Source organism: Glycine max, chromosome 3 (assembly GCF_000004515.6).
Source record: "Glycine max cultivar Williams 82 chromosome 3, Glycine_max_v4.0, whole genome shotgun sequence".
In the NCBI taxonomy this organism is placed as follows: Eukaryota; Viridiplantae; Streptophyta; class Magnoliopsida; order Fabales; family Fabaceae; genus Glycine; species Glycine max.
This window is the reverse complement of record NC_016090.4, coordinates 42,905,623-42,930,835: the sequence shown is the minus strand read 5'-3', so window position 1 is coordinate 42,930,835 and position 25,213 is coordinate 42,905,623. Positions and strand designations below refer to the sequence as shown.

The 25,213-nt window shown below is 34.6% G+C and overlaps 2 protein-coding genes across 8 annotated transcripts; one reads left to right on the top strand and one right to left on the bottom strand.

Moving 5' to 3' along the window:
• The first annotated feature begins 4,388 nt into the window (after positions 1–4,388).
• LOC100778287 (cullin-1) lies at positions 4,389–10,406 on the top strand. Of its 5 annotated transcripts, XM_014773946.3 has the most exons (22): positions 4,668–4,683; positions 4,784–4,840; positions 4,934–5,070; positions 5,237–5,372; positions 5,493–5,592; positions 5,734–5,919; positions 6,067–6,114; positions 6,193–6,396; positions 6,477–6,554; positions 6,853–6,942; positions 7,342–7,422; positions 7,523–7,582; positions 7,672–7,701; positions 7,790–7,876; positions 7,967–8,116; positions 8,185–8,240; positions 8,328–8,448; positions 8,538–8,699; positions 8,812–8,955; positions 9,073–9,291; positions 9,422–9,589; positions 9,718–10,406. In XM_014773946.3, exons 3-22 carry the CDS (start codon positions 5,067–5,069, stop codon positions 9,817–9,819), a joined length of 2,226 nt encoding a protein of 741 aa, XP_014629432.1. In that variant the 5' UTR covers positions 4,668–4,683; positions 4,784–4,840; positions 4,934–5,066; the 3' UTR covers positions 9,820–10,406. The 5 variants fall into 5 exon arrangements, with proteins under 5 accessions (XP_006577136.1, XP_006577135.1, XP_040870107.1 ...); XM_006577073.4 differs by lacking the exon at positions 4,934–5,070 and having other exon boundaries at positions 4,389–4,683; XM_041014173.1 differs by having other exon boundaries at positions 4,624–4,840.
• A 1,606-nt stretch (positions 10,407–12,012) lies between these two features.
• On the bottom strand, positions 12,013–23,474 carry LOC100779172 (cysteine-tryptophan domain-containing zinc finger protein 3). 3 transcript variants are annotated; one of them, XM_006577068.4, is made up of 15 exons: positions 22,837–23,474; positions 21,915–21,987; positions 21,684–21,814; positions 21,175–21,576; positions 19,775–21,081; positions 18,801–19,207; positions 16,840–18,683; positions 16,598–16,758; positions 16,177–16,337; positions 15,281–15,441; positions 13,631–14,204; positions 13,401–13,530; positions 13,140–13,297; positions 12,946–13,031; positions 12,013–12,259 (listed from the first exon to the last, which is right to left on the bottom strand). In XM_006577068.4, the coding sequence occupies exons 1-11, from the start codon at positions 23,008–23,010 to the stop codon at positions 14,010–14,012; spliced, it is 5,016 nt and encodes a 1,671-aa protein (XP_006577131.1). In that variant the 5' UTR covers positions 23,011–23,474; the 3' UTR covers positions 12,013–12,259; positions 12,946–13,031; positions 13,140–13,297; positions 13,401–13,530; positions 13,631–14,009. The 3 variants fall into 3 exon arrangements, with proteins under 3 accessions (XP_006577131.1, XP_006577130.1, XP_006577132.1); XM_006577067.4 differs by having other exon boundaries at positions 13,401–14,204; XM_006577069.4 differs by having other exon boundaries at positions 12,946–13,023; positions 13,401–14,204.
• Between the last annotated feature and the right edge of the window lie 1,739 nt (positions 23,475–25,213).

Below are 25,213 nucleotides of genomic sequence, written 5' to 3'. Positions count from 1 at the left end.
ACTGGAGGATTTCTATCAGTCGACCGGAGATCATCGAGTGACGTTAACCTATTATGGTCAGATTGTATTCTTGCTAACCATATTCAAAACCAATAGCCATCTAAAATCATTCCCGAAATGGCACGCATTATACCATCAAGTACCAAATTCGATCACTTTCAACGTGCTTCTGAATTAATACAAAATTACCTATAACAACTTGGTAAGTTACTTCGTAATTTACTTAATCATTCAACCAACATTTATCTGTGAAGTTTTTTATTTCTTCCATTTTTCACGTAAAGTTATTGTTAATAGCAGGACGTTCCAAGCAATATGTATTATTTTATGAAAGACAAAGGGTTAACTTATTTGAATTTGGAAGACATTGTTGAATGCCACGTTGTTTACAATAATGAGAGAAAGACAATTAAAATTGGAGCCGGATTGAATTTTTTTTGTGAAACACAATCTTTTGAACCTGACATGGAAATCGTTTTCGAATTCGCTGATCCAACAGTTAACTATGTTTTATTCTGATGATGTTTATAAATTAAGTACAATGCTACTTTGACTTTTTGTAAATATTTTGTAAATTGACACTTTATTTTGTAGGTATGTTTTTCCTACAAACAATGTCTCTAACATTATGACTTTCTTAATTGACTGTTTCTTATATAATATATATTTTATTATGGTAGACCTTCAATTTAACTTACACGTGTTGATCATAAATTTTTTGAGTCATATTCATTTTTGTTCTCATTTACTTAATTTCTAGTTGAATACATCATAATATTGTCCAGTATTATAATCATACGAATGTAATTATATGGTCAATTTTTCTACTCATGCATATGCACGGGTATTAAACTAGTTAATTAAAAACATGAAAAATTTAAGGTCATTTTTTTGTTACAATGGAGAAAATAAAAGGTCATGTTTACTACCATTATTTTATACTACTTTTGTTGTTGATTAAAAACAATGTGTTTAAATAATTTAAATAATGTTATGAATGAATAAAATAATCACCAGCCATGTTAAAACATAAAAACTATTTAAATTACTTTTGAGACTAAAATATGCATTTAATCACAATAATTTATATAATAATAAAGAAAAAAAAGAATTAATAATAATAACTAAAATGCAAAATAATCATCCGTCATGTTAAAATGGCATTTCAATCGTTGGAATATGATTATAATATTATTTTATAACTTTGATAATTTTTTATATTTTTTATATTTGGCTCAAATCACTCACGAATAACTTTGAAACAACTCAAGACACCATAAGGATTCCAAAAACAAAAAAAAAAACATTTTTTATGTTAATGACATTGATGCGGAGTACTCATCAATTTTGTTGATAACTAATTTTCGTCGTAATCTGATTGATCACCTTTAGTGAGTCTTTCCTTATGATCATTTTTTTTTCATTCACAAGATTCAAACTAAAGACTTTGTTTAAGAGACCAAACTAAGTACCACTTAAACCAACAACTTGTTGGTTACAAAAGTTATTTTATGTGTTTGTGAGAAAATAGAAAAAAAAAACATGAAATTATAAGCAAAAATGGGGCCATGAAAAAATCATAAAGGAGCCAACATTTGAATTTTATCTAATAAGTATATAAAAAACATTTGTGGCTACTACATTGAGTTTGTTCTTAGACTCTTTTGTCTAAGATACTTTCCACATGCCCTGGATTCTAGATCTTGTTGTTATCGAAGGCTACCATGCCTGTTTATTGATGTCCTGCATCTATGGATCTCGTTGTTTGCTGGGTTGAAGTTGTGTTCGTCACATGTAAGCTTAAAAATCAAAATCCATAATTACAAACCAAAAGGACTTATTTCCATTAATATAACATGTAACACCTAGACAAAAAATTACAACTTAGACTTATAGAGGAAATTATGTGTTGTGTCATCTGTGCATTTATGTATTTAATTGCAATGATTATATTTTTTTAATTTTCATTTTCGTGCTTATTATACATGTGTGTGTGTGTGTGTGATTAGTTTAGTGAAGTTTGACAGATAAATAGAAATTGTTTGAGCTAGATTTTCATATATGCAAGAATTGCACTATGCATTGAGTTGTCATATAATTTGTCTTTGTGTGAGTTTTACTCTAAGCACACATATCCCTATAAATGATTAGCACGTTAATCTGGATGTTTAAGGAACGATTTACCAGTTTTGACAAAAAATAGTTTTGACCGTTTTTGCCAATATCTACTTTAGTCATTTTTGGTTAAAATTTCAAAAGGCATAATGCAAATAAATGGTATGACTTGGCACGCTCACCATGGCTGGCCATTAGTCATTTGTGTTGTCAATTAAGCTTGTCAACTTAAGTCTAATCAAGTGTCATTTGGACAAACTTAAACCTCACATTCATGTCTCTTTAAACATCAAATTAGAGCTCTTTCTTCTCCATTTTGCATGAGTTCAACCAAGGAAGAAAGAAATTTGTTTCTTTCTTCTTCCAAGCTTTATACAAGTACTATTGAGGTTTCTTCCATCAAAGACTTGGTAAGGAGATCTTAATCTTCTTTGTCTTTTTGTTTTCCTTACGAAATTCATGCAAGCTTCTCATCTATGGTTCCAAAAATTCATTTTCATTCTTAGAAGTTTGAGACATCACAGAGCTGAGCTCTTCGTTCATATGAGTCATTTCGTGTAACTTCATAAAGGTAAGGGGGGTTTTCCATTTCTTGAACCCTAACCTTGTTGTCTTTGGAAGTTAGGCTTCATTGCATGTTGTTTTGATGTTCAAATATTCGTAGCCGTTGCCTTGGCTGGAACTAGAGGATATGTTGGTTTTTTTTGGAAATTTTAAGGTTAAAAGTGAGTTTTTTGGGGGTTAAAACTTAGGCTTAGCCTTAAATTTCACTTAAATTGGAGATTTCAAGCAAAAGTTATGACTAAAATAAGTTTAAGGACCCATTTAGAATAAAAAATTGTCATGAAATTGAATTGATTGTAATAACTGTATGGATTGTTTTTCTTAACATTTTGGCCTCGAAAATGAGTTTTTTAGGTGTGAAAATGTAGGATAGCATATGAGATTCATGAAACACATAGAACACTAAAAATAAGTTAGGAGCGAAATTTTGTAAAATTGAGTGATAAAGTAATTTTAGACAAGAGGCAACTTAACATTAAAATTTGTGCCTTTGCACAAAATTACCTTAGGATTTTTATTCGAGAACTATTGGTTTAATTGCTATATAATTGCTAAGATAAATTGCAAAATCGGGTGACTAATGCATGATATGGAATTGTGAGAAATTTCTGTTGATAAAATTACTGAGGTACATGCATGTGTAATATTATTATTATCAATGAATTATAATACCGATAGAGTGTGAACTCTAGTAAATTATATTTGTGGCGTGCGAGTTTATATTTTGTTATATATCAATAAATTATTATTTTATCTATAGGCGTTGTGGTTTGGGCGACCCTCGACAAATTGCTTGTTATGACTAATAGATGGTTATAATCATAAGCCTTTATGTTGTCAGATTGTTTGTGACAAGTAGTTTCTACTACTTAAGGGGACACAATTGGTTCCTTGAGAGTAGTATGTAGGTTTCAGCCTCATTTCGTTTTCTCGTTTGTTTGTACATGTTTGTTGATGCACGTGATACGAGGGCTATGCACGTGATGTAGTGGTAGAAGTCAAGAGGATTGTAAAGAGAGTACAAAACCGATGATTCTATTATTTTTTTTCAGTGAGATTACGTTGAGAAAGTGAGTAATGGACAAAGATACACTAAGCTATAGTGGGCAGAGAGGTTCGAAGAACTTGGTGGAATGAGGGAGTGGTAACTATTTAGCATTTGGTGCACTCATTTGACGTGGATAACTCATAGGCCTCACTTTGCTACTCCTGATGGGCTCCAAGGCTTTTTGAATTGGGAGCTTGGAGATCGGTATACGTTATATCCGTATGTGGTGATCACTTCTGATTGTCATCTACATGATTATGTAAGACCATCAAGACCTGAGAGGATTGATGGCAAAGTTTGGACCCTAATAGGTGAGAGTGTTATTTGCTTAGAGGAACCACATGTAGTGGTTAATTATGTTACATGTTGTCTTTGTTTGACTATTGTGTGTTTGTGGCATTTGAGGAGTGGAGGACTAATCCCTACAACTAACAACTTCCAGGTACTGACGAAAAGTGCACCGAGGCATTTGCGAGCTTGGTGTAGCTTGCAGAAGGAGCGAGTATGACCATGTGTTGTTATACGAACCACATATTACATCTATCATATTTGAGTCCACACACTACCAATAGATAGATCATATGCAGTGTCCATTATTGTAGACTATACATTGATTTGCTATGTCCCATGGGGATTCACATCTCGCACAGAGCTTCGATATTATGTAGAATTGAAAGTGTGCAACGATAAGATCATCTAGAAAGAATTGACACCGGAATCCGTGCATTGAAGATGGACGAAAACCTGATAAACATGAGATCTATTAAGAGCTTTTTTTTTTTTTATAATAAATATAAATAAATATACTTCAGCAATTTAATTAAGAGTGAAAGAGATGATTGGGAACGCGTAAGGCTACGCTCCAACCCAATAAAAGCCAGCCATACGTACAAAAGGATTGTCACGCTACTAAGTCTTCTCAGTTACTTTCTCTGCTCGCTCAGTCACAGCACAGTGTATATTTCGCAACTACACCATCGCCATGCTTACACCTTGCCTTTTTTCGTTTCACTAATAAATAAATAACACTAATATATTGATATTAATACATCGTAGACCAAATCAGAACAATCAAACAGCCTTTTTCTGTGTCTCTTCAACGCAACAACTAGGGTTTGTGTTTCCATTTTCCGTTAAATTTTTTCATTGTTGCGATTTTGTTTTTCTTGCTATTGACTCGACGATCGCTTTGTTTTGGGGTTTTAGGATTCGTTCTTCGCCATCTGCACAGTATTATGACTGAAAACGCGTGTTACGTGTGAAGCATTGTCAGGAATTATATGGATTCTTTCAATGCTCTGTTAGGGTTTAGAGCTGATTCTTGCACTGGTTTATTGAAATGTGTACGGTCGTGGTGTGTTTAGGGTTTTACTTGAAATCTGCATTCGCATGACATGGATGTGTTTTGTGTATTTCTACGTGCTAGAAGATTGGTTTTGATTTTTTTTCTTCTCATTTTTGCGTGCCTGGAATTATAGCATAGTCTGAATGTTGTTGATATTTTTGCAGGCGCAATGGAGCGAAAGATCATTGATTTTGACCAAGGTTGGGACTATATGCAGAAGGGGATTACCAAGCTGAAGAAAATTCTTGAAGGAGCACCAGAAACTCCTTTCAGTTCTGAGGAATACATGATGCTATACACGTATCCTTTTTCTTGCAGTCCGTTATTGTTGTTGACAATGTTCTTTTGGTCTAATCTATCCCCCTTTAATGCTTAGTTTTGGATATCGTGTGCTGTTTTTCCTTAAGATTACCATCACAGAACCATATATAATATGTGTACTCAGAAGCCTCCGAATGACTTTTCACAACAGCTTTATGACAAGTACAAGGATGCTTTCGATGAATACATCAAAATCACCGTATGGAAATCTCCCCTGTTTATGTTTTTTTTTGCTTTACTTCTTTGGCTTTTTCATCGGCTTTTGTTTGATTTGCTTTTCTGATATATAACTTATTGAGTTTGATACCCTTTATCTTTTTTGAACTTCTTTCGTTTTTAGGTTTTGCCATCTCTAAGAGAGAAGCATGATGAATTCATGCTGAGGGAGCTTGTCCAAAGATGGCTAAATCATAAAGTCATGGTCCGGTGGCTTTCGCGCTTCTTCCATTATCTTGATCGCTACTTCATTTCTCGACGCTCCCTGCCTGGACTCGGTGCAGTTGGCCTCACTTGCTTCCGTGAATCGGTCAGTTATCAATGTCTTTTAGCTGTCTTATGATCTTATCCATGACTATGTGCTGAAGGGCAACACTACAGTCAGCTCCCAATGTGATACCAATAATTTATTTATACATGGTTGAATTAATACCAGATGAACCTTTTTTAATTACAGGTTTATATGGAGGTACGAGTCAATGCTAGGAAAGCTGTGATTGCACTTGTAAGTATATCACTTCACATGTATGATATACTTAATTGCTGATTATGACTTCTATAATAACCATGGCTCATGTTACAGATTGATAAAGAACGTGAGGGTGAACAAATTGATAGATCGTTGTTGAAAAATGTTCTTGATATATTTGTTGAGATTGGTATGGGTGAAATGGGTCAATATGAACAGGATTTTGAGGTACATATGCTTGAGGATACTGCCGATTATTACAAAAGTAAGGCTGCAAACTGGATTGAGATTGACTCCTGCCCAGATTATATGCTTAAGGCAAGTCTGTCTATATTGTGCCTTGAGATTTGGGATTGTATCTAAATAGTTGATATGCATAATAACCCATTATTGCATAGGCTGAGGATTGCTTGAGAAGGGAGAGAGATAGAGTGTCTCATTACTTACACTGTAGCACTGAGCAGAAATTGGTAGAGGTCAGTCTGTTTTTCTTTAATATATATATTTTTTGGATGATTAGAAATGCACAGTTTTTTTTCTTTTTTTCTTTTTCTCTTCCTGTTATCTCTTTTATCCATTTAAGTGTACTATTGCAGCAGAAGTCATTAGGTGCATGTTGATGATAATTTTAGAATGCATCGTGTGGGAATCTTGCATCTATATACTTGATACATGGACCATTCCTTATTGAAAGCTTTTTCCCTTTTACAAATTAGTTGTTTTTCTGTTAAATTTATCTCCCTCTTCAAACTTATTTCTTTTCATTTTTAATAGAAAGTGCAACTAGAGCTGCTGGTGACTCATGCAAATCAATTACTCGAGAAAGAGAACTCTGGCTGTCATGCCTTACTTAGAGATGATAAGGTACTTGATAGTTTTGCATTAGTTTGTTTGATGATGGTTTCTCAGTTTATGTTTGCTTTAGATTTTCTACAGCTCAAAAACCAAATGTTTCCCTCACCTTGCCATCATATTTGGGGTCACTTCTATTATTCAAAATTAATGACTAGGGATCCACAGTATAATATGTACACACACACACACATCCCTGCATCAAACTGTAAAAAATAAATTTAACAACCGGAATGTAGATTTTAAACAATATTTGTAAATTGAAACGCTATTTAGAAATTACAATACCCTGACAATCAAAATTTTCAAATAAATTATTCAATTATTTAACAATATCATCCACATGACACTTAATCATTTTACCCATTCATATTTTGGTTAACGATCTTTTTGATTTGTTTTTTTTTCTAGGTGGAAGATCTGTCTAGGATGTATAGACTTTACCATAAAATACCTAAAGGCTTGGATCCTGTTGCCAATGTATTCAAGCAGGTTGGTTTCTTTAGTTTTTGCATTATGCTTTTTAATTAATTTGAGTCTCTATGGTTTTAACTCTTTTCAATGCTGTATTATGATGATTATCTGTTTGCAGCATATTACGGTTGAGGGTACATCATTGGTTCAACAAGCTGAAGAAGCTACTAGCAATCAGGTTCAGCATTTGCTGCAACAGTTTGATTTTTATTGATATCTTCTGCTTCTTGACACTTTCAGCTGATATTTTTTTTTCATTTTCTCCAGACTACAAATGGTTCTGGCTTTCAGGAACAAGCAAGTCCCCACACTGTTTTCTGTTTATCAATTATATAATTGTAATGATAGCTGGAAAATTCTGAAGGCTAATCATGTGACATTGTAGGTCCTTGTCCGTAAATTTTTAGAGCTCCATGACAAATATATGGTGTATGTTAATGATTGCTTTATGAATCATACACTGTTCCACAAGGTTTGTTGAGACAATTGAAGAATAACTTGCTGAATAATAGAATGATTTATAGTTATTAAATAGTATATTTCATTTTGGCTGCTTTTACAGGCATTAAAGGAAGCATTTGAGATATTCTGCAATAAAACTGTTGCTGGTAGTTCCAGTGCTGAACTTTTATCTACATTCTGTGACAATATCCTTAAGAAAGGTGGAAGTGAGAAGCTAAGTGATGAAGCAATTGAAGATACCCTTGAGAAGGTAGTTTTTAGGTTTTAGATTTTACATCTCTTATGATTTGTGTATAAAAAATTGTTTAATTTCTGCAGGTAGTCAAGTTGCTTGCATATATCAGTGATAAGGATCTCTTTGCAGAATTTTACAGGTAAGACTTAGGTTTTTTTAATTTTAATATATACTTTTTAGGCTTCATATTATTTTGTGAAGTCCTTAATGTATTTTATATTTGCAGGAAAAAGCTTGCCCGAAGGTTACTTTTTGACAGGAGTGCAAATGATGACCATGAAAAGTGTATTTTGACAAAGTTAAAGCAGCAGTGTGGTGGCCAGTTCACATCAAAGATGGAAGGGATGGTCAGTTGTCTTTGTCCTAGCATGCCTAGCTCTCCTTTGTTTTTTTAATCAGTTAGTTTAACAATTTGCTTGAAATATTTAACTTTCAGGTGGTAGACTTGACATTGGCTAGGGATAATCAGCTGAAATTTGAGGAGTATCTTCGTGATAACTCACATGTAAATCCTGGAATTGACCTGACAGTAACTGTGCTTACCACAGGATTTTGGCCTAGTTATAAGTCTTTTGATCTCAACCTTCCTTCAGAGATGGTAAGAATATCTTGTGGATGAGAGTTGTTTATCTTTCTGTTATTGTGATTTTTTTGTGTGGAAGAAGACAAGATTTATTAATACTACTTTATTGTGAATGTTTTTGTTTCAGATCAGGTGCTTGGAAGTTTTTAAGGGCTTCTATGAAACGAGGACAAAACACAGAAAACTTACTTGGATATACTCTCTGGGAACATGCCACGTCACTGGCAAGTTTGAAACAAAAAACATTGAACTAATTGTGCCAACCTATCCAGTAAACTGCCTTTCACCCATCACCATTCCTATTTTATGTTGAAATTTGTGCCACTATGGTATTTAAGATTTATGACTTCATGCTGGTGGTTTAACAAGTGTCTCTTCTACTTCACAGGCTGCTGCCCTACTGCTATTCAACAATGCTGATAGGTTGAGCTATTCAGAGATTATGACTCAGCTGAACTTGGGCCATGAAGATGTTGCTAGATTGCTCCATTCACTGTCATCTGCAAAATATAAGATACTTATCAAGGAGCCAAACAATAAAGTTATATCTCAAAGTGACATCTTTGAGTTCAACTACAAATTTACGGATAAAATGAGAAGGATCAAGGTCTGTGCTTACTTGTAGCCATACTTTTCATCTTTTATTGTATTAGATCATTAGGTTTGGAAGCTTTGTTAGCCGGGTTGCATCCTTTTCTCCCCGTTAAGATTCTAAATCTGGCACTTGTTGATGATAGATCCCTCTACCACCAGCTGATGAAAGGAAAAAGGTAATTGAAGATGTTGACAAAGATCGGCGATATGCCATTGATGCAGCAATTGTGCGCATTATGAAGAGTAGGAAAATTTTGGGTCATCAACAATTAGTTTTGGAGTGTGTTGAGCAGTTGGGCCGCATGTTCAAGGTATAAAAGGCCAGAATTTATTATTGTCAACCTGAAAGTGGTTTTAATGCAGAAAGTATTATAATTGCTGTGATAGGTTTTCGTTAGCTGAATGATTTTCTGTACCTTTTGAATTTGCATTTTTATAGCCTGACATCAAAGCAATCAAGAAGAGGATTGAAGATCTCATCACTCGGGACTACCTTGAAAGGGACAAAGATAACCCAAACACCTTCAGGTATTTGGCATAAATGGAAGTTACTAATGTATAGAGTGGCCAGTGTTATAGCCTGCAAATGAGCACTAGGGTTGCCTTAATTTGATTCTTAGGGAAGTACAGTTGAAAGTTCTGACGGTTACACAATGCTGTAAATGATCGTAGTCGATTGCTTGATTCAGTAACACCAAGAGCGAGATTCTTTTGTCATACTTGACATTTTAAGAGCTAGTTTAAGATACAACATACGTACTGGAGCGAAGCAAGATATTGTACCAAATACGTTGTTTTCATATATATCTTGATTACTTTAATGGAAAGTGAAGGTGGGAAAGTGAAGGTGGCACAATGAAAGATTGAACCTTGATATTCTACCTAAGTGCTACAAATTGAGGCAAGCTAGTGTGGCTCATCGGCCGTTGTTGATATCAACTGCTTTAGCAATATATTTTCTGGCTTTATCCTTTATAATTTCGGATTATCTCTTCTCTGTCTTCTTTCTTTGCTCAGTAGTTTAGATTAGTCATTTGATCTTATGTATCTATTTAAGAAAATTATGCATATTTCACAACTTAATTTTAGGGGTTATTAATATGATTGATAGAATTTTCTCAATGGATATATTAATTCAGCCTTTTCTTTTTCGTTGTTAATTTTTTTAACTTTAGGAGTCAATTTGATCAACCATTTTAATTTCAAGAGACTGAATCAATTGATAATTTATAATTTCAAAATTCATTTTACTATTTTTATTAATTTTAAATATTATTTTGATGGACCATTACAATTTGAAAGACTAAATTAGCAATAATTAACGTGTTTTGTTATATACATAATCTTTTTTATTTATTTATAAGAATTAAAGACTAGTATCAGATAATTTATAATAATTCATATTTTATTTAAGTAATGGAGTTAGATCCTTAATTCATATATTTGATATAAGTTGTATGTTCTAGAAATAAATTTTGTATCCAAAATAATTTTATCTCAAATAAAAGACTAGTGTCATGGCCATTACTTCGGTGGACCACCTTAATTAAAAATCATGATTCCTTATAGTTAGATCAATTTTAGTATTGCAGGTCATCCACATGAAATCCCTCCCCCCTCCTAGCAACCACCAGTCGGCCCGATCAGAAATCACCTCCGGCGGTAACACTTTTTTCCGCCACATCCACCTTCTCCGACGAGAAAGAGTAAGAGAGAGAGTGAGAGAAAAACTTCTCCTTTGATGGCATCATATTTTTTCAGCTTCATCTTCCCTCCACCAATGTCGTCCTCCACAAACGCACCCACCAACCCTCCGTTTCCCTCTCCCCCTTCCCCAAATCCTTGTTACGAGAACTAAAAAAACCAGCAAGCAAAATAATAAAACCCTATAACAGATTCATTCAACTCTCAATCATCCTCATTCCAAAATCAAAATTAAATTCAGTCCAAACAAGATGTATCAAGCAAGAGTTCGATGAAACATCAAGCGGCCGAGCTTCTTCTCCTCTTCCTCGATCTTTGAGCCAGAAAATATTGCTTGTGGTTACATTTCGATTTTTCTTTAGATCCTTGAGATAAGATCCTCGTACCGGCCTTTTGAACCTTCTCTCTGCAGTTTGCCACGGGGTCTTCGTAGTTGGCCTGCCATTGAAGAACTTGGTCTCACCGGAGGTTGGGGTGGGGTGGAAGAGCTGGTGGTGCAGGGGTTGTTGGTGGGTGAGGATCCACATGGCATGGAGCCATGTGGAGCCACTAAACCCAAATAAGTTAATCCAAATTGCGTACAACAAAGATTGATTCTTGTTTGTTTACTATTTTCAAAAACTACTTTCTATTTTTAAATAAAAAACAAAAAGGCACTTGGTTAATAAAAATAATTTGTGAAAACTGTTTCCAAAATCAATATTTCTTAAATAAAAAACAAAAAGGCAGTTGGTTAATAAAAATAATTTGTGAAAACTGTTTCCAAAATCAATATTTCTTTAATTTTCAAAACAAAAACATTACTAAATTGTTTTAATTCTCTATTCTTTTTTTTTCTTTCACTTCACATCTTCCCTTCTATTCTCTAAAAATCAGGTCTGAAAATTATCTAGAAATATAATTTTTAAAAAATAAAACCACAATCAAACACCCATAATCTTACACTAAACTATTTTTTTATTTACTTTCAATTCTATACCCCATATAACTTCACAAGATGCACCAAATGGGACTCGTTACCAAACCGAAAGGATAAGAGATTATCGTTTACTAAAAGGTAAATGAATATAGCTATGTACATTATAAGAACAGGTAAGTAAAGTCAAAATTTTAAAATAAATGCCCAATACTATCAACTGTTTTAAAAAATACATGTAAATACTGTAGACTAAGGGAAAAGCAGGGAAAAAAAATAGAGAGAAAAAAAAAACTCCACCAAGGCCAGTTACAGATTTGGCCACCTCGATCTCTCTGGAATTTGCCTCGGTTGCTCAAACCTGCAACCACAGACATTGTTAGGTTGGCATCAATTAATCATAAAATGCAACGCGGAATGCTAACTAGAATATGATGCTTACCATACACCCATATAAATACCCGCATAAAGTACAGACAAAAAACCAGAAAGCAAGTAGGAAACAGAATATATTCCATAATGAGGGAGCAGCGTCTTAGGCTAGGTAATCAATAACTTGAATGACTCGTACAAACCTATCTATAGCTCTGGTAATTACTTGCTGTGCTTGTGCTACACGTGTGAAATGCCTGACAATCTTGACATATATAGTTGCAACAAACGTCCTAAAACTAAATTTCTTGTATGACTACAATCTATGTTGTCCGCTTAAGCCATTTCAGAACAGGAAACTAGTTAGAAGACCAGCATCTAGAGCTGAGGCACGTTAACACACATGTATGTAAGTATTTGTACGCTTATCCCTTTGATGTTCACTAATAAGATTTTACCTTTAAAATAGAGGCAAGTTAAAGGGTCTATTTAATATTTCTATCCTAATAATATTTATAATTTTCTATATCAATTAAAATTAAAGTTTATATAAGAGTATATAACACTTTCATATAAAGATTTTCCCAAGCAGTGCACAACTAATAGTGCCAGTTTAGCAGTAATATGATCATCAAGAAATATGCCAATAATCAATTGATCATAATGCCAAAATACCTGTCAGATTCTGCATGAAGACAGCAACCAGCATGCACTGTCTCTAACTTGAATCTAGAATGTTTATTTACAAGTCCACTGCATCCCTTCACGGGAAAAACAAGAGATGTAATGCAATCAAGAGTTAGAGATGCTTTGACATTCACTTGGCTATCGAACAAAACGCATTTTACAAGACAGGCATAGTTTTGTACCTATAATTTGACAATCCATTTGCAGGTAATTGCCCGCCGCTTCAAAAAAAAATCTTACTGTACATCCCTCCTTTTCGGTTTTCTGCTTGGTCTCTATCAACAATAAAATGAGTAAAGAATATTGTTCTACCACTAATCCTGACATTGTACAAGACAACCTGCATATAAGTCGAGATTCAAATCAGGAAAAAAACGGCTATTGAGAAATACAAAAGTTACAGGAACAGGACATGTATGCCCTTGTATTAAGAAAATGCTCACATTAGTCTGGCTCTCTTTGACTTTCCTTTCTGCTGAGAGATTGGACAAGAGGAGAAAGTGCAGTACCCACTGGTAGAAGCATGATTGCAGTAATGCAAAATCCACAACTTCGTCTCTCCAGAAATTACAACTTTATACATTTACACATTGACAAAATAATAAACCCTCCAGAATGAGAAGAGGACGAAAGATAGCAAATAGTTTCAAATTCTAAGTCTAACCACATTCACCTATTATATCTTCAATTTATAATCTGGATGTAGCATCATTCCGCACAAAAAAAGTAGCTCAGAATCTGCATTACAGAAGTTTACTTCCAAGTGCCTCCACGTATCTCAAGATTTGCAAAGATTTTATTCTTGTACACAATAGAGAGCAACTGAATTCCTCTGACTGTAAACTGAGACTTCCATCTGTGTATGGCAAAAATATGTATAGAGACAGTAATAGCTTTCACCAGATGGCAAGACCAGATCAAGATCCAACAAAATGAATCTTCCCCTTCACAATTTAATTCAGACTGTCTTTTTGTCAGAGTGAAGATATTATACATGACAAAGAAACACATCTTCTTAACGAGCTAGGATCATCTTTGATTAAATGGATCCTTTATCGATTAATGGCCTCTGCAGCAACCTTTACCAAACGTAGTAATTCCTCCACATCTTGAAAGCTAAAATCAAGAGCCTTCTTGATAGAGGAGATACCATCTGCAATCTTGTCCACAGCCAGGCTAGAATTAGCAGCTACAAAAGCATTCCGTGATTTCCTTGAGGCTTCCATGGCAAAATTAACATCCTGAGCCTGCAATTGATACAGTCAACAAGACCAATATATCATATGCAAGCTAATTAACACACAGTCAACAAAGTATGTAAGCTAACACTATAGTTGTTGGTACGGGCTTCCCTTTTGGCGTAATAATTATTGCAAACACTAAAATCATAATCCAGATCTTAAGACCATATGATCTGATTTTATAAAGCTAACATGCCCTAGCAATCTGAAGTAGGAATAGAATTGGAATCAAATGGGATCATAAAAGGGTTGTACCTATTGGATACCAGATTTTTATTTGCAGAAATTTTACTTGTGTACAATTTGAACAAACATTGTAGGAATAAGATTCAGAAAATAAGACCATAAAATCTATTACTCTATATCCCACTACCTAAAATTTAGAACAGATTCAGCCTTAAACACATTCTTAGTCCTCTTTCCTTGATGATCTACTACCTTTCAGTTTTAGGAAGCTCATTCCTTCATTTGGTCTTAATGGGAAATACTGGGATGCTTTGAATTCGAACAGTTTACTTATTTGCAAATTTCTTTGGCCTTGGCTATTCTTAAGCCACAGTAATTTACTAGTTTTACTGTGCACATGTATTTGACTGCTCTTTGTTAGACAAGCCATCAAAGGTTAAATTAAATTTACACATTTGGTGTTTATGACTACATTTCTCTCCTTGTGAAAGCTCAAAATAGGATTCATTAGGTATTTTCAGTTAAGTTCAAGGTTTACTGTAATTTATTTTGTTGCATTTTTTAATTTGTAATTTTCTTAAAAATATAGCACTTCTAAATTTTTGCAGGATGCTACTATAGTCCTATACCAAATAAATTCAATTCTGCAAACTCCATCATAGATCCTAAATAGTAACCATATTTCACAGCACAATGAGTGAAAGCATTGCCTGGCATGACAATCACTGAATTCAGTAATCAACAGGACTTCAGAACTTCACATTATTCTGAAGTAAAATTTACGAATGCATTATCCTTCACTATGGTTTCCTATCAAGTTTCTAAGGCTTTCCATGTGAGGAAATGGGTGGCTTTTGTTAAGATCATTATTCTGTGAATAAGAACTATATACTTACAAAATTGAGCAATCGCACAAAATTGGGACGATTTCGTGCAGAAATAACATGGTTTCCAGCTACTTGGGGCGAATTGACACTCTTAGATATGGTGACCTTGTCAGCTGCTGTAGAGTTGTTAACATTGTCTACATCAGAGGCAGATGATGATGGAGACTCGCCTGACAAATGAAACAAGGTTAAAAAAAATGAGTTTAATCTACTCCAATTTCAGCACAATGTCAATGGTACTCCTAAAAAGAGAAACCATATTCCACTTACATGACATGACAAAAGGAAAAACAAATTTCAGACATATTAGTATAACCGAATTAGCCATATGTAACTATTCTTCATCCTGTTCTTATTCTTCTTCTCTTTTTCCTTCTTCTGTTCATACGTTTAGTGTGCATTTGGTAAACAAAACAATTAAACACTTATTTAATAAAAAGTTTTAAAAACTCATCCCACAAGAGCTTATCCATAAATTTGACCGTGAAGCTTACTGAAATTAGCTTAAAATAGCTTATTTTGATAAGTTTCTCCATTAAACTCATTGAAATAAACTAAAAACAGCTTATAAAGCCATAAGCCTGAATAAGCTCCATAGAAACTCTTCTAAATGCCCCCCCCCCTCCCCAAATTACAGACAACCACCAAAGAGGATATGTATCCATGATCATGCCATATAGAATGCTTGTCAGATGAGTGATGTTCAGATAATCCATTATAATGAATGAGACATGACATTTTTTCTACAAAACTATCAGAATATTTTACATTTAATTGCCAAATCATCAAAATGGAGATGGGATTTGGTAGGATATCTAGGACAAATTCAAATGGAAACTGAGAATTTGAAAGAAAATTGTTGCATCATGCAAATGCAGTGAAAATCAAGTAACAAAATTCATTACCAAGAGGAACCATTTGCAGTGCTGTCTGTAACTCATGCCGATCTCTGCTTGCACTAGTGTGTGAAGAATATACTACCCTCATATATGCTACCTCCATGCATTTGTAGGCAAGAGCAGCTGAAGCCATGTCTTTTGATTTCTCATATTCATAAGCACAAAACCTATTAAAAGGAAAATATTAAGATGGTACCAAAATAAAAATATTCCAATCATAAAGGTCATGATATACAACATAAAATCAGCCTAAAGATATAATTTATGCAAAGCATGGTAATGAAGTTTGAAGGCATGTTTGCAAATTGCAACCTAATAAAACAATAGATGAAGGAAAGAATATTTACACCAGTATTTTAAACAAGGGAAGACAATATGATCTTTGAAACAAGTTAAAGCACAATTATAAAGAAAACTGTTGTCTTACTCGCACAATTTTGCTGTGCTACTATATATTTGCATTGATTGAATCATCTCATTGTGTTTAGCATTATCATTGTTGCCAGATTCTAACAGAGAGGCTCCATGGAGAAATTTGAGGGCTGCCTGGAAGTAAAGACTAGTGCCCTCAGCGCTGGATCCAGTATTCTGTTTGATAAACCCAAAATTGGTAAAATAAGGACTGAGAAGAGCAAAAGCATAAAAGTCTAAAAGGGACTGCATAAAAACCTTAAGACGATCAGCCAGATGTTTAAGATCTTTAGCTTCTTTCAGAGCATTGTTAGCAGCATGGGTGTAAGAATCCCTTCTAGCTGGACTAGGGGCATCAAGCTCCTTGGACTTGTGACCATTAAGTATGGGATTTCTTGAACCAATTTGCTGATTTCCATTTTGATGGCCGGTCTTTTTCAATTGCTTCTTTTGTAACTTTGACACATCATCCACTTTGGAAGGATCAACTTCCATATCTCCATTTCCTTTATGTAAGCCAACTGGTCGTGGGCAATGACCTAATGTCTCAACTTGAGATCCTTCAGATGGAAATGATGGCAATGGCTTCCCTTTTCCATGTACTTCTTGATCAGTTCTTTCCAAAAGAGATCTCTTTGTGGATCTTTCAGTATCACAGTCCGGCAACTGATTCTGAATAGGAGCATGAAATACCTCCTGTTTGCATGGGGTATCTGTACTAACATCTTGAAAGTCATGACCCCGATTTGAGTGATTCTCCTTTTTCCTGCTCTCCTTTTTTCCTGTATAATCATTCTTGCCAGCATATGTAATCCCATTTAGGTCAGGCTTGAACCCAAACTTCTCCTGCAACTTAATTTTTCCATCCTTATTTTTTGCCTCATGTAGAGGAGATTGATCTTTCAGTTGACATGGGGAACTAGTACTCTTGACCTTATCTGCATGGGACTCTGACTTACAGCTGTCATTGGGATTGTTGCCCTCCAAACCTGATTCTATGCCATTTTTCCTTGCTTGAGACGTATTAGCATAATAAACAATGTTGTCTTCACCTGGATGCTTAATCTGCTCTGTGCCTGGATGTGTCCCATCTGGGACTATAGTGTCAACACCACCATCGGTACAATAACCAGTTGTTTGAGCTTTAAGTTTAGTATCTGACAGGTGATTAACACCCTTGTCCTGAAAATCTGACCTATGGGAAATGGTGAAAGATTTATCCTTCCTAGCTGTTCCAGATCGATCATTCTCACCATCATCCTCACGACCGGAGCATCTTCGTGGACTATCCGCAGCAGCAATATCATGAGAATCATCTTTCCCAATAATTTCCTTGTTTGTAAACTTATCTGCATTTGAAATTCTTATAGGTGATGAAGAAACTGATTCCACAGGTGAGCCTTTCACTTCCTGGAAGCTGGCTTTGGTTTTATGAGAGCCAGAAACCTTAGAAGAGCTTGAAGTGGCAGCAACAGAAGCCTGTACAGACCCCAAGTCCCTTTTTGAACAGTCCAGTCCATCCAAGCTCCGTTGTGACAAACTGCTCTCAGGCTTTTGCCTGAATTTCTGGGTCTTTGTATGACTAACTTTTTTGTCAGATCTACCACTTCCTTTACTGGCATTTGATTCTTTGCCTTCATATTTAGAATTTTTTGCCTTCTTTTCCTTCCTGGAATTACTAAACTCATGCTCAGAAGTTTTGCTCTCCTGCAGGCAAGGGTTACCAGGGCTGTAAGTTTGAGCATCCTGATACCCCTTCAGCTTCCTTTTTTTCACACTACCAATTGAATCACAAATCCCCAGATCCAGGGATCCCTCATCCAAGGAACCCTGACCTTTATCTTTTGTGGTTTCAGCAGAATCTGGCAACCCGTCTTTTCCTGATTTGAAGTCCTGCGAAGATGAGTGGTTTTTCTGTCTAGGTCGATCTTTGCCAACTGAGGTTGTTGGAAAAGTGCTATTTGAACCCACCTTCCTAGTAGTCCCACTCTCTTCTATAATCCACTCTTCATTGATAGAATGAACCTTGTCACTCTTAGATTTCTTGGATGGTCTAGAACTATCTTGATCAGAGTCCCTCCTGCATTTGACTTTCATATCACCTGAGAACAAAATTCCAGAAATGAACATAACATCATATAAATTTAACAGGTGTTTGAACATCTGCACATTAGTTAATACAGAGCACAAAAGCACAATGAATATGTGGTTCAAGTTACCTCTATCAGAATTGTGCTCCAGCATCCTCTGCTTATTTTTGTGTTTGTCTGCGGGAACATCAGCCTCACTCGCAACAGGAGATTTGTTCACATCATTTAAGCTCTTACTTTTCACGGCTGACTGCAAGTTTTTCTTAATAGAATATGATGATTGAGAAAAGTTGTCTTTACTTATAGAATTTGATATTTCTTTCATAAACTTTTTCTTGCCCCCAGGTACTGCATGCAGATCATTATTTAGTTGGTATTGGTAAGGATGCTGGGATGTTGCCATGGTTCCTCCCACCATAACACTGCCAGAGACATTCTGTAGGTTACTTCGACCATCAAGAGGAAGCCCTTGATATAATGCAATACGTGCTTTAGTGGTTTCATCCTCACTAAAGCTACATCGATTCATGTCAGGCCTGCATATTTATGCATACAACATTAGTTGATTTAGAAAAAAAAACCTATGCAATTGATGTGCTATCCATTATAATGAATATAAGTAGTTCTCATTATATGTTAACAAGCAATTTAGTTTCTCTAGCTTTTATTTTTATTTTTATTCTTTTTTTGGGGGGGGAGGATGTTGTACGTGAAAGCACTTGGAAAAGTTAAAATCAAGATCACACCTCAACCTTAACTCCTTAAGAAACTGGGGCCAGTTCCAATTGGGCTACAAGCTCACTAATTCTTTGGCCCGTTTGAAGAAACTTCTCTAGAAGCATTTATAGAAGAAAAAAAACAAATCAAACTTCTTCCTTAAGTTAAAATCAACTTATGCACTTCAACTTTTGGATATGATAAATGAGAGCTCCTATAAAAGTTAAAGTGCATGAGTTGATTTTAACTAATGGGAGAAGTTCAATTCATTTTACCTTCTTATTTTCTTATCCTTTAAGTATTTATGAAAAATTTATCAAAATAGGGCATTAAACTTTAATTATGGACATATATTCAAAAGATTAAGACACTGAATCGGAACTTACAGCCAATCAAGCATACTACATAGCCACTTTTCAGGTAGGTTGTCAGGATTTGTTCCAACAGGTAGAAGACGCCACTTATGACACTGGTCACACTGTACCCAATTATCGTCCATCTCAACAGGAGGTATCATTACAGGAACCCCTTTACCATTCTCTATGTCAGTACCATTTGCATTTCCAGTGCATGAGACATTTGTGGCTGTTTTAGGGTATATTGCTGTGAATGGCTTATCAGCTTTCTTACCACCAGATCTCTCCTTTGCTCCATAACTAGTCATAGGTGCACTCCTCTCGACCACCTCAGATTCCTTCAGTTTTTCTTCATAAGGGGTCTCCAATGAACCCATTCTGTCCTCCTCATCTTCCAATTCCCCAAAGAAATCTCTGTAAGTATCTCTAGTCTTTCCAAGACTTTTTTGTATTCTGGCATCTTCAGTTTCATTTCTCGATGCAGAACTATCATCAGAACTCTTTTTTGTTTTAGGAACCAAAGAGGATCCAACCTTCAAATTTTCTTTTTCCCTCTCCATAACCATGGTGCCATGACTTCCCTTTGGCTTTTTCTTACCCCCTGGAAATGGATGTTCTATACCATCTGGTTCAGAGAGGTTACCTCTCTGATTAGCCTTCTTAGGCAGCTCTTCAGTGTTTGGTTCTGTCCTAACTTTGGAAACATTAGATTCAACTATCATTGAGTTGAAATTTTTATCTCCTTGAGGATTTTCTTTTACTGGGTAGTCATCAAGAGAAACCTTATCTCCCACAACTTTTCTTCCTGAACTTCCCTTTGCCTTCTCAGCAGAACCATTCACCTCAGTAGATGTTGACTCCACCTGTTCCCTTTGTCCCTGATCAGAGAAGGTTTTCTCCCTCACCATAACTTTGTTGGCTTCCTTTGATGAATCACATTGCCCATCCACAGCCTTAAGCAAGTCATCACCGAAAGAATATGAACTGGATAAAAGTGGAAGCTTCATAGTTTTTGAAACTAGCTCCTCCATAGTCAATGCATCTGTACTTTGTTCCTTTCTTGACAGCACTCCAACATCATTCCGAGTATTCTTCTTTGTAGAACCATTGACTTCCATTGAGGATTCACAACCCTCCAGAGATTTCATTTTCCTCCCACTCCCACCTAACAATTTTCTGTCTCCCTTTACATTATTAGATTCATACATGTCAAAACTTTCTGGGTCATCCATATGAACAGGACCAGAGATGCTATCTCTAGCACGTGTTTCCTTTACAGTTAACTCGATCGTATCATCGGGAATAGGCGACAATAGCTGAGGGAGGTCTGTCATAATCTGTTCCAAGACACCAAAAAATATTCAACCTAATATTGTTAAGCTCAATCTGAAGAGAATAAAGGAGAATCAAACTGCCAGAAGATAATTAACCTGAAGGATAATGGTTGGAGATTCAAAAGGAGCATCTTGAGGACCACGAGAAATTCCTTCACTTTCAGAGGGGCTGTCATCAAGTGATGATGATGGTGACACATCGAGACCAATTTCACTGTATATTGCAGCATTTTTCCTTGTTGATAAACTATCAGGACCCATTTTGATTCGAACCTTCAGTGTCTTCTGGTCTGATGTGCTATTAACTTTTTTGTTTAGAGACTCATGCTTAGAAGTGGATGTGTCAGCATTAGTGGTTGTCATGTATTTTTCTTGATTAGTTCCGTCATCTAAAGAGAGACCCTTGTTTGCAGGCATCCTTGAGGAGTTACCAGAACCTGGGCCAAGTCTCGATGACTGAGTTCCAGTTGAACATTGTACAGCATCCCCCTGCCCACCCTACATGGTACAAAATTAATTTGAAATAAGTCGAAAATGAAAAAAATAACATGAGGGAAAGTCATAAAACCTCATATACAGTCATCAATTTAGTGTAAGAAATTTACCTCTGGTTGCAAATTATTGGGAGATCTGGGTGTATTTTGACTATGATTTTTTAGTGGAGTCCTTGGGTGAGACCAAACAGGAGAGCGCTGATAGGTGGGCAAAAATGATCCATAGCCACCAAATTTTGCCCCTGTAATGATCAATTGTATCTCGATATCATTAGAACCAATAACTATTTAATTTGTAAGCCTACATTAGATGGGTCATGGTTCTAACAAGTTAAGACTTACCCAGATTCTCCGCAGACACCCCACCCTCAAAATCCTTCTGAAAGTGTCCCAGAACATCTTGAAGTTTTTCATCCTAAGGGAAAGAATCGAGAGAAAAGAAAGAAGATTAGTTATCAAAACAGGAACAGGGACTAAATCTGGCTGACAAAGTCCAACAGATGTAGACATATTTATGATTTATCATACAGAAACAAACAGCATTCTATAACAAAATAATGGAACAACTCTAAATGTGCCACGCAGCCATCTCACAGTTGGCACGATTTTCAAATTAAGGAAGTTCCTTCGGTACAAAACTTCTAAAACACGAATTTTATGAAGCGGAAACGACAAGAAACGTAATTCATGCTGTCATAATTATAATACAGACAAAACGACTCCACCATGTTGTTTGGCACTTAGCGGACATTATATCCAAGTCTAACAGAAGGAACACAGCACTCCTAAACCGTAAACATCAATTTACAAAAACAAAAGCACATAAAAAAATTGAACGATTATTTCTTCATGAAAGGAAAAAGATAAAAAAGATCAAACGAGAAGCAGAAAAATGGGAAATTAATTGTTTACAGCACCAATCTGATTCACACAGCATTTACATATGCAGATCAGGCAGATTGATCAGAAACACCCTCAACAACCCAATGCATCAAGTTGACATCACAAAGGCCACAAAAATTCAAAATCTTCTATTACACCCTCTAAGCTAACCACATATCAAATCTATTCAACTCACAACAAAACACATTTCGGCACTGCACAACCCTAAAACTACACAAATTAAACCAACCGGAAACAAAATTCAGGCCATGGATCTAACAAAGTAAAACAAGTGAACACCAATAATTCCAAGCTTGAAAACCAACAAAAGTATACTCAGAACACCAGAGCAAGCAAAATCAAGATAAAAAAAGGTCGTTACAATGTAAGAGAGGGCAACATCGGGATCTACGGTGGCATCATAATCTTCATGGTTCTGAAACGAGCACGCCTCACCTTCTTCAAGCTCTGACTCCACCATCTCTCTCCTCCCAGCTCCCAACCCTAACCCTAACCCTAGCCCCTTTATTGCATCCCTACCTCCTGCAGAAATCATCCAAAAAAATACAACGAAACACAAAAATCAAACCCTCCAGCTTAAACCTCCGCATTGAGAACCCTTCGTCCCAATCAAAATCGCACTCCCTCTTCGATCCATTCCCCGGAATCAAAAACCCACCCAAACAAATCACCCCCGCAAGTAATTTGAAAAATTCTACACGATTGCGGGCTCGCGTAGAAATCACAGCCTCAGATTTCACAACAACAAAAACTATAGCAGAATTGAAAGCACAACCTCAGATAAATCGAAAAACCAATAAAGTTGTGTTCGATTATTTGGAACGTTGAATCTTAGCTGGGATCGATCAGAACAGAGTTTGTCTTTCTTTCTTTCTCTCTCTCACCGTGTCTCTGTTTTTGGTGAATACAGCAGCCGCGTTTTTTTTCCTTAATTTTTCTTAAATTGTTTATTTAATTTTTCGTTAAAAACAATATTTTAATCCAGAGAGAGAGGGAGAAACTAGTTGTGAAAAGGGGAAAAAAAGTGCCAAAGAAAACAGTTTACCCCTTCGCTCCCTCGTTTTTAAGTTTTCGCTTCAAACCCAATTTTTTACTAGCACACCCAAACGCTTTGTGCGGCGCGTGTTTTTACTTCCCTCCCCAATTTTTTATTTAGTCGTGCACGTAAAAATTTCTATATTATTAATTAATCAGATATCACCATTGATATTATTTTTAAAATAATCATTCTAAAAAATAACTTTGATAGTTTGTGCTTAAATAATACATGTAATACTATTTTATAGTGTTTTTTTACGTCTATTATTTTAGATTGTTAATGCATAATCTATTTTTTATTTATAAAATATCTTTCAAGATAATCTTACTTAAACTTAAATTAAATAGAACATTATTGACAATAAATCTAAAATCCTATCATATTTAATATAATAAACTAGCTATTGATTCGTATAAATACTTGGATTATGATAAATAATCATATCTTTTAAATATATAATTAGTGGTTCAATACAGTATGAAAAAATATTTTATAAAGAGAGTTAATTTCTTAAATAAATAGTTGAAAAAAAGTTGGAAAAAAATTGTATCGGTAGTACGAAAAGAGAGCAGAATCATAACTGATAATAGTTCTTTGAATCGGTCACAAATTTTCTTTGAGAAAAATAGTTTTTGACTCTCAGTAAAAATACTCTAAGTTAAAAAAAAAATACATTGGACTCAAATTTATTACAAAGATATTTTATTACTATACTAGTATATTGCGATTAGTCTGATTTAATACGGTATAATGTATGATTATCTGCTTATATAAATTTATAGACAATAATTTATTATAGAAAAAATGTCTACAGCACCGATAATAATGGATTTGCAATATTCATCTACCCGCTCAATCAATTAAACTAACATTCTTCTTTAATATACAAGACACGGTATAATTTATTATACTAGATATTGGGATGATTTATCAAAATAGATTAAAAACTAAAATTAAGTATGATAATAGATTGGTCAAAAAATATTTATCAAAATGAATAATTTTTATCATATAAGAAATAAGACATATTTAATGTATTTAACATTCAACCAAGTCGACATTATATACTATTATTTAATGACTAAATCATTTTTATTCAATTTAGAGTCATTCCAGCTTACACAAGATATCTATACAATTATATTAGATTGATGAAACTACTTATAACAAGTATAAATGTATAATTAATTAGGAAAATATATGATTAGTAACAAACAATTTAGTATATGTATTTTTTTTAAAATAAAGAATGAAGTAATGCAAGTATGTATTATTATAACTAACACAAACATAGGTGCTTTGTATGTGTTTCCACAATTCTATTAAGTTAAATTTGATATTTTGTGTAATTTCTATTGTGCTAAAATTAATATATCTTATATTCTAATGGATGTGAATATTAATTTGAGTTAAATTATTTTTTTTCTAATTTAATGCATTTTTATTATGCTATTGTATTTTTCTTGTGTTAAATTTAATATATTGTAACGATTTTTCTTATAATATATTGTAACTAAATAATAATATAACTACTTAATAAAATAAATTATTAATTATTAAATTGCAATGTGAACTTGGGAGTTATAAATAGACGATGATAAATAGTAGAAACATAAAAGTCTATTCTTTCTTTTTCTGTTTTTTTTTAATATCCAAAATACTCTCTTTAATTTTTTCGAAGGACAAAATTATACTCAAT

What these genes read in the sequence shown, in the direction of transcription:
- LOC100779172 (XM_006577067.4), bottom strand. Translation starts at nt 23,010, where the DNA reads ATGATTTCTGCAGGAGGTAGGGATGCAATAAAGGGGCTAGGGTTAGGG. An exon ending in GGTGTCTGCGGAGAATCTGG is followed by an intron (nt 21,815 to 21,914) that starts GTAAGTCTTAAC and finishes TGATCATTACAG; the next exon opens with GGGCAAAATTTGGTGGCTAT. An exon ending in AGCACAGCAAAATTGTGCGA is followed by an intron (nt 16,338 to 16,597) that starts GTAAGACAACAG and finishes TCCTTTTAATAG; the next exon opens with GTTTTGTGCTTATGAATATG.
- LOC100778287 (XM_041014173.1), top strand. An exon ending in TCACTTGCTTCCGTGAATCG is followed by an intron (nt 5,920 to 6,066) that starts GTCAGTTATCAA and finishes TTTTAATTACAG; the next exon opens with GTTTATATGGAGGTACGAGT. An exon ending in CTGAGCAGAAATTGGTAGAG is followed by an intron (nt 6,555 to 6,852) that starts GTCAGTCTGTTT and finishes CATTTTTAATAG; the next exon opens with AAAGTGCAACTAGAGCTGCT.